This window comes from Arachis ipaensis, chromosome B09 (genome assembly GCF_000816755.2).
Source record: "Arachis ipaensis cultivar K30076 chromosome B09, Araip1.1, whole genome shotgun sequence".
In the NCBI taxonomy this organism is placed as follows: Eukaryota; Viridiplantae; Streptophyta; class Magnoliopsida; order Fabales; family Fabaceae; genus Arachis; species Arachis ipaensis.
Window position 1 is genome coordinate 135,220,205 of NC_029793.2, and position 8,814 is coordinate 135,229,018.

General features: G+C 36.2%; 1 protein-coding gene across 1 annotated transcript; it reads left to right on the plus strand.

Annotated features, from left to right (window-relative positions):
* Positions 6,306-8,335, plus strand: LOC107616394. The gene is made up of 4 exons (XM_021110628.1): positions 6,306-7,538; positions 7,642-7,846; positions 7,949-8,088; positions 8,172-8,335. Exons 1-4 carry the CDS (start codon positions 6,614-6,616, stop codon positions 8,321-8,323), a joined length of 1,422 nt encoding a protein of 473 aa, XP_020966287.1. The 5' UTR covers positions 6,306-6,613; the 3' UTR covers positions 8,324-8,335.

Consider the following 8,814-nt stretch of genomic DNA (forward strand, 5'->3'; position numbering starts at 1 on the left):
TGCGAGACCCTTGTTTTGGCTAATAGTGGGATTTTTGCATACTAAACCAATTCTCTTGCTTTTCAAACCTCCCTTACAATTGTTTAAGGTCCGTTAGTAAGCCTTTAGGCCTTAGAATGAGAATGAGTTTGTTAAATAAATAAAAGGGACATTGGAAGGGTTTTGCGAAGTGTTAACTGAATTAATGACGGGTTGGTTGATTGAGGAAGTGCTGAATATTGAGACTATTATGAATGTAGGCTAACTTGATGATGATCGATTGATATTGAACGATATATGATTGATGGTGATTGATGATGAGTATATCTATGTTTTTTCTCTGTTTGTAAAGTGTGTCGGACATTATATTCCATGAGTGTGTCAGGCACTATATCCCAAGAGTGTGATGGGCACTATATCCCAAGAGTGTGGGAGCACTTTACCCGGGAAACTGTGTCGGGCACTGTATCCCAAGAATATGACGGACACTATATCCCAAAAGTGTGGAAACACTTTATCCCAGAAAATGCGATGGACACTCTATCCCATGAGTATGGTGGGCACTATACCCCAAGAGTGTGACGGTCACGCTATCCCAAGAGTGTGGAGGCATGTCAGAGAGACGATATCTGAGTTAGCTACTGGGTGTGTCGGGTTCTGGCAAAGTAACCGATAAGTGAGCTCACGGCCAGTAGGAAAGGCAAACATCATATGCATTTGTTTGTCTTGTTTGAATTTGCATTACTTGGGTTTGCCTATTTGAATATCTATGCTTATTTGCTATATGTTCTACTTGCTGTAACTGCATTCTATCTGTGTTTTTCTTATCTGTAATGTATGTCTATGTAACTGAGATACCCCTTGTCTGGCGGAGGAGTGACGAGAGTAGTTCCACCGGTGTTTCTGGAGGACTGGAAGAATTAAAAAAGATTAAGATTCTAAAATGAAAGAGTTAGTAAAGTGAAGAAGTAAGAGTCCAATCAATCGTAATTCAAAATGATAGAATTTGCACATGATAAAAATTACAAATTCAGCAGTGATTTTTTTCTTTGTGTCTAAGAAAAAGTTAGAACAAGGAACGCAGTCCAAAAATAAGAAAAAATTAGCAACAAGACAGTGTAATAAGGTCATGGCGGAGAGCATCGCACAACTCCGACCAAGACTCTAACCACTCAGTGAATTTCGCCTTATCCCACGCTCTTCTCTTTGCTCATAGATCAGCTATAACATTAGCCTCCTTTTAACAATATTGAATTGAACCTCTCAATTAAGATTTAATAGTTCTTTGATCTTCATTACTAAGTCACCTTTAGCAAGGTGATTGCTGAGAATCAAATTGAAGCAACAAGAAATTATCCATGGATTCAGCTTCAATGATGATTGACTTGCATCTACTCTTCCAAGCAAGGACAAACCCCTTCCAAATAGCAAAGAGTTCACTCCGAAAAATGCTCCAAATGAGAAGAATGCCAGAGCAACCTTTTATCCAAGAGCCATTCTATGTCCGAAGCACACAATCAAAGCCGGCAAGATTATGTTTCTAAAAGATGCTAGCATCACAATTAACTTTGACCATTTTTATAGGGGGAGCAACCCAAACAAGATTAGTGCTCTGAGTTTGAAGATTTATAGACTTGTAAAGGTCGTGCGCAAGTCTTTTAGCATTAGACGCAACCTTATAATTTGGCCAAACATCTTGGATGTTGAAAATTTGTTGATTGTGGTGGCCTAAATCCACCAAAGTCCAGTGAAAAAAATGAAGTCCTCCTTCACAAATTCAATAGTGATTAATCTAGGTTTAATTACTCTATTGGTCCCTATAGTTTCGTAAAATTTTCAATTAGGTCCTTATACTTTTTTTCCTTTTAATTGGGTCCCTGCACCAAATTTTTTTTCAAATAGGTCTCTCTTAGTAGTAATTGGCTTAATTGTATAGGGACCCAACTAAAAAAAATTGATGCAAGGACTCAAATAAAAGGAAAACTAGGGGTGTCCGCGGATCGGATCGGATCGGATATGGCCGAAAATTTGATCCGATCCGCACAATTTCCATCGGATCGGATCGGATATGATATCCGCACTTTTTAGTGCCGGATCCGATCCGTTTATTCCTAAAATATTTTTAATCAAACTCTCTCTAAATAACAAAAATAAAATAATACAATATATGAATAATAATTACTAACTAAAACATACAAACAAGTAAATATAATACCAAACATATATATATTTATTTATTTATTTTTAATTATTATAGTGCGGATCTGCGGATCCGCGGATTGGATACGCGGATGTAGAGCAGATATCCGCGATCCGATCCGCAAAGGGTGCGGATCCGATCCGATCAATTTGCGGATCGGATCGTACCTGCAATTTTCGGATCGGATGCGGATATTTACCGCGGATCTGCGGATACGATCCGATCCATGGACACCCTAAGGAAAACAAGTGTAGGGACTCAATTGAAAAAAAATTTGGTGCAGGAATCCAATTAAAAGAAAAAAAAATATAAGGAGTTAATTGAAAATTTTGCGAAACTATAGGGTCAATAGAGTAATTAAACCATTAATCTATTACTTTATTATTTTATATTTTCTTTCACTTTAGCGAATTATTTTATAAAGAAAAAGGCTGACAATAACTTTTATTGTATTAAAATTGTATTCTTGAATCATGTTAATATTATTTGAAATATTATTGTGAAAATAAAAGTAATAAACGGACATATTCATCTAATCCACCACTAATAATGTATGTGATTCGTTGAGTTTAAATAAATGGATTAAAACTATCAAAACACCCTATTTTTTAGTTAATGCAAATGGATTTTTATTAATTTAATTAGCTGTATCCATAAATAAAAAAAGGAAATCATTTTTTATTAATTAATATTTTCATACTCCAAAATATAGATATTACATTACGAAGCAAGAAGATTTGGGAGAAGAGAACTGTTTAAAACTTAAAAGATAACTAAGGGTTCTATAGTATAATTACATTACATGCTTGGGCCATAAACGACATTTTAATAAGACATGTGGGCCTGAGGCATTAGAAAAAATCAGGAAAAGAAAAGAAGAAAAAACTATTATTATCGTCAAAACGGCTTGTAGCAAATGAGAAATACTGACACTTCTCCATGCAAAGCAAGGGCATGATGCCCCATAAATTAAGGGGACACAATAGAAGGAGTAGGACCCATGGAATCTATCCATTTTCACTCTCAATGGGTCGCATTCATTTTGTAGGTCCATAACTCTGTATAATACTATAGGAAATGCATGTTTTTTGGTTTTCTGTACAGAAGAAAAATTCTCATTAAAAAAAAAAAGTTAAATGACACTTATAAGTTACAAATTACAAAAAATTCATTAGATCTAAAATATAAACAAAATTAAATAAATTCTATGTTGAATTATTATTTGAAAAGAGACACAATATTCTATTACAAAAAATCTTATAACATAGAAATAGAGACAAGTCATGTCTTTTGTTTCTAATTCTACACAGAAAATATTGCAATATAGAGAAATATTCTCTTTTCTTTTTCAAACAGACCTAACAGCTTTCTGAATATGAAAATATTTTTATGGACGAAAAATTTCACTCGTTGTATCTTTATCTCAAATCTGTAACAATATATCCAAAACATCCATCATAAAGGGAACCAAATTAACACAAAGGAAAGATAACAGCCACAAAAGAGTTATTTTTTATCTAGATATGAATAAATCTCTAAAAAAATTAAAAAAAAAATAGTAGCTGGAGAAAAAGGGAACAAAAGAGAGGAGAAAGACGTGTAAGAGAGGGAAGAGGCACTAGGGGGAGGGGGTTTGAACGGCGCAGTAATGATAGTAGTGAGAAAGGTGACTGCCGGATAGTACAAAATCAGACTGTGAAAAATAAAGATAGTGGATGGTAAATAAAGAGAAGAAAGAAAAGAGGGAGATGAGAGAAAGAGATAAAGGGAGCGAGAGGAGAGGGAAGGGCCATTGTGGCCCAGCTAGAAACGGCGGCGCTTCGTGGTTTCGTTCTTTTTCTTTGCGGGAGAGAGAACATTTTTTTTGTAATTTTGTGTTATCCACTTTCTATAAGAAATGTATGTTAGGTCTAGTGCAAGCAACTCAACTCATATATAAAGGTATCCAACTCGATCTAATGTGATCGGAGTGGATTGGCAACTTAATTAATTAATTTACGGTGGATAAAATCGAATTCAAATGATAAGAAAATTCTACAAGTTTAACCCGTATCTTCGGGTCAGATCTGTTAGTAGACCTTGATCCATGACAAAAAAAAACTCTTAATCTTTAATATATAATGTGAATATATATAAAAATATAAATGTATAGTGAATAAGCTAAGATTTGAATGTAAATTTTTGTTTTCTCTACAAATACTTAAGGGCAAACTACTTAGATAAATCAAAATCATGGAAATATTACCTATATCACCCAAAGCAAAAAATGGTATGTGAATCTCCCAAAGGCAGTTTCTATGTAAATTGAATCAGAGTAATTCAAATTACGATTTGTAGTAGTAAATCGAATTAGGCTGCATAGATTTACTAGGGTAGGTTTAAATATACATAAATCGAATTAAGCAATTTCGAATTAAGCATTCTTCTGTAAATCGAATCAGGGTGATCAGATTTATGCATGGTTGGAATGATTCCAAGTAAATCGAAAAAGTTTAATTCGATTTACCTTGTTGGAGATCAACATGCATAAATCGAATTAGGATAGGCAGATTTACTATAGTTTCAGCAACATATGTAAATGGAGGCTAACTGATTCGATTTAGTAGGGAACAAATGTGTATAAATAGCTGTAGAATGTGAATTCTCCATCATAGTGAGCCCCACAATGGCTAGTGATGAAAGCTTCTTGGTTTTGGTGCACTATAGAGGGTCGATTAAAAAAAACGCGTTTCGGAATTAAGTTTACAGATAAGGATCCGCTTAGTATTTTCATGAGATCTACAACGAGTTTCACTAAGTTTAAGGATACTATAATCCCAAAACTGGGGCTGCAAGGCCTGAAACGGGTGGAGAAGTTATTTTATAAAATTCCGATATACGTTTTACGGGATGATGTGAAGTATGATTCGTTTGTCATAGGTAGCGATGAAGATTTGGAAGTTCTGTTCCACTGTCGTCGGCAATTTCCGGAGGTGAGGACTCCTGAGCTGTTGGCCAAACTTGTGGATGTGGTCTCTAGTTCAGGAGGTTCTAACCGGAATCCTCTGCCTTCAGCCACGGCCACCAGCTTGAGTTCGAGACCTGTTGGTGCCTCTTCATCTCTGTCTGTGATTGGGCCTGAGGCAGTTTTGGTGGCCTCCACGTCCTTCGCTGCTGATTTAAACCCAATGTTCTGAAAACCGGACCGGACCGGCCGGTTCGACTAGTTTAACCGCGAACCGGCGCTGCAAGCAGTCCGGTCCTTGTCTGAAAACCGCGGATGCTAAGCATAAAAAATAAAAAATCTGAATGTTAAGCTGGCTGGTCTTCTATTTTCAGCTCAACTTCATTTGTGAACTGTTCAATTTCTGTGAACTTGCTCTGTGCACTTGCTCTGTGAACTGTTCAATTTCTGGAACTCCATCTGTGAACTGTTCAATTTCTGTGTATGTTCATTGTGTTGTGTTGTGTTGTGTTGTGTTGTTTAATTTCATACATGTTTTATTAATTTCAGTTATGGAAGATAGTATTAATCAAGAAGCAACTGCTGATAACAATGCTTCTGTGAATAATAACATGCCTGCCGATACTCCTATTCCGAATGATGCTGCTAATCCTAATTCCCGTAGTGCTAACGATAGTCATTCACAAGGTTCTTCTAACCTTAGGGGAAAAACAAATTTAGCTTGGAAATATGTTGCTCTACAACACGTGAATGGAAAACCACAATATCAATGTTTATTTTGTCTACAAGTTTTCAATGGAGGTGGAATTCACAGGATGAAGAAACATCTAGCAAAGATTACTGGAGACGTGAAAAAATGTCCTAAAGTTCCATATGATGTGGAAAAACAGATGGAAAGTTTGTTGAAAGATATTCAGGCCAGCAAAAAGAAAAGAAAAGTAAGTTTTGGTGAAGAGGGTGGTGATGAGGTAGAAGATGCAATTGATGAGGCAATAGCTCAAGAAGAACAGGAACAGCAGCGTACCTCGAGTCAGCAAGGAGTTGGAGGCGATCCAAAGAAAAAAGCCAAAGTCATTCCTCCTATGTTTGCACCAAGAACAACTCCATGAGCTCAACCAAGTATTAAAAGTGTTATGCAAAACAAAGAGGCGATACACGAGGTTGATAAACGATTTACTCGGTGGCTTTTGGATTGTAAAATTCCATTTAATGCTGTGATGTCGCCATATTTCCAAGATATGTTGGATGGTGTTGCTGGTATTGGACCTGGTTACAAGGGGCCTTCTTATGATAAGTTAAGGGTTCATTTGTTGGCTGATCTTAAAAGAGAAAGTCAAATGCTAGTTGATAGTTATAGGAGTGCATGGAAGGAAACTGGATGTACCCTCATGGCTGATGGTTAGACAGATCAAAGACAAAGAACGTTAATCAATTTCTTGGTGTATTGTTCTAAAGGTTTGTGCTTTGTGAAATCAGTAGATGCTTCCAGTATGGTAAAAAATGCTTCACACTTGTGTACTTTGTTTTCTGAGGTGATTGAATGGATTGGCCCAAATAATATTGTGCATGTTGTGACTGACAATGCGGCCAATTATGTTGCTGCTGGTAGGCTTATCAATAGAAAATATGATAATATCTATTGGTCACCATGTGCTGCTCATTGCCTTAATCTTATTTTAAAAGATATAAGCAGCATGGCGCATATTTCTAACCTTGCAACTCGTGCTTCAAAGATCACAGTATTTGTGTACAATCATACGGTTTTCTTATCTTGGCTAAGACAAAGACCTCGTTGGAGAGAAATTGTACGTCCTGGTGCAACCCGGTTTGCAACTGTGTTTATTACATTGAAGAGCATCTTTGACTGTAAAAAGGAGTTGCAACAATTGGTTGTAGATTCAATTTTCACTGATCACAAATTAGGAAGGAGTGCTACTGGTAGAGCTGTGAGTGCTATTATTCTGGATGCCAAATTTTGGGACGATTGCTTTACTGTATGTAAACTTGTGAGCCCTCTGATTTACTTGCTGAGGGTTGTTGATGCTGATGACCCCCCATCTTTGGGATATGTTTATGAAGGAATGCTAAGGGCAGAAGATGCAATTAAGGGGATGTTTAGGCAATCCAAGACTGCATATCAGCCGTACACAGATATTATCAACTCAAGATGGGACAAGCATTTGAAGAAAGATCTTCATGCGGCAGCTTACTTCCTGAATCCTAAATTCTTTTTTAATGAAAATTATAAAGAAGCACCTGATGTTATGCGAGGTTTGCTTGATCTTGTTACCTTGTATTGCAAGTGTAACAATTTGGATTCAGTTCAGGCAATGAAAGAAATACATTTATATAGAGATCGGAAGGAAAGTTTTGACAGACAAGAAGTTATTCCAGCTGCATCTGAACTTAAGCCTGGTAAGAATATGGTTGAATATTTGTTTAATCAATAGTAACTTATTTTGAGCTCCTATGTTCTTAATTAATATCTTATAATATGTTATGGTTTTATAATTGGTAGATGAATGGTGGAGGTTATTCGAAGGCTCTGCTCCATATCTACAAAAGATAGCTGTTCGCATTCTTAGCCAAGCATCTGCTTCTTCTGGGTATGAGAGAAATTGGAGCCTTTTTGACCAGATTCATACAAAAAGAAGAAATAGATTGGAGCATGATAGACTGAATGACATTATTTATGTTACCTATAATTTGCGTCTTAAATCCAGGTAATATATGTTTCATGAAATACTATATTGTTTCATTTGTAATCTTTATCATAATAAATTTGTAAATTATTAAATCTCCATATATTGTATTTAACCTTTTAGGAAGGAAAAAGAAAAAAGAAAGCAAAAGACACAGCATGATCCAATTGATTATGAAAGTATCAGTCAAGTTGACTTCTGGGTGACTGAAGAGGTTGTAGAGAAAGAGCCTGATCTTCCTAGTAATGTGGATGACTTATTGCGTGAGTATAGTATATTTAGTTTCTAATGATTTATTAGAATGTTGTTAGTTTATAATATAATGATAACATTTCTATTTTATTAGGTGAAATTGATGCTGATTTATATCCAAGTGGCGGTGGTAGTAGTGGTCTTTATGCTGCATCTCTTTCTTCTGCTGATCAGGGTGGGAATGAAGGTGAAGATCATCCCACCGAAGCAGATTTGCAACAAGTTCTTGCGGATTTTGATTATTGATAAACCATGATGTTAGGATGTGTATTTGGTTGATGATATTTTATGTAGTGTTTTAAATTTCGAAGATATTTTAAGATTTATATCAGACTATAATTATATTTTAGGATGTGTATTTATAATTTATTTATTATTCTACTCTAAAACAGTTTTTTCGGTTGAACCACCGGTTGAACCGGTTAGACCAGTGAACTAGTGAACCAGTGACTAGAGCGGTTTGATGACTGGTCCGGTTTTCTGAACCTTGTTTAAACCGCACTCGTGACAGAAAACGGGTTGATACTGTGCCCGTAGTTGATGCCGCATTTGCGGTGGCCGGCATTGATGATGTGGTCTCAGAATTCTGGCAAGGTGGAGCACCGAATGGTGTGGAAGATGTATTTCAGGATAAGGACGATGATGATGTGGAGACTGCCACAATTGCCGATGATAGCGATGATGAGGATGAGAGGAATACTCCAACTGGGGGTGGTGGAGCAGCTAGTTCAGGAACA

Excerpts from the sequence above, each read along its gene's own strand:
- LOC107616394 (XM_021110628.1), top strand. The coding sequence starts at position 6,614 with ATGGTAAAAAATGCTTCACACTTGTGTACTTTGTTTTCTGAGGTGATT. Across the intron at positions 7,539-7,641 it reads TGCATCTGAACTTAAGCCTG|ATGAATGGTGGAGGTTATTC; the intron begins GTAAGAATATGG and ends TATAATTGGTAG. Across the intron at positions 8,089-8,171 it reads TAATGTGGATGACTTATTGC|GTGAAATTGATGCTGATTTA; the intron begins GTGAGTATAGTA and ends CTATTTTATTAG.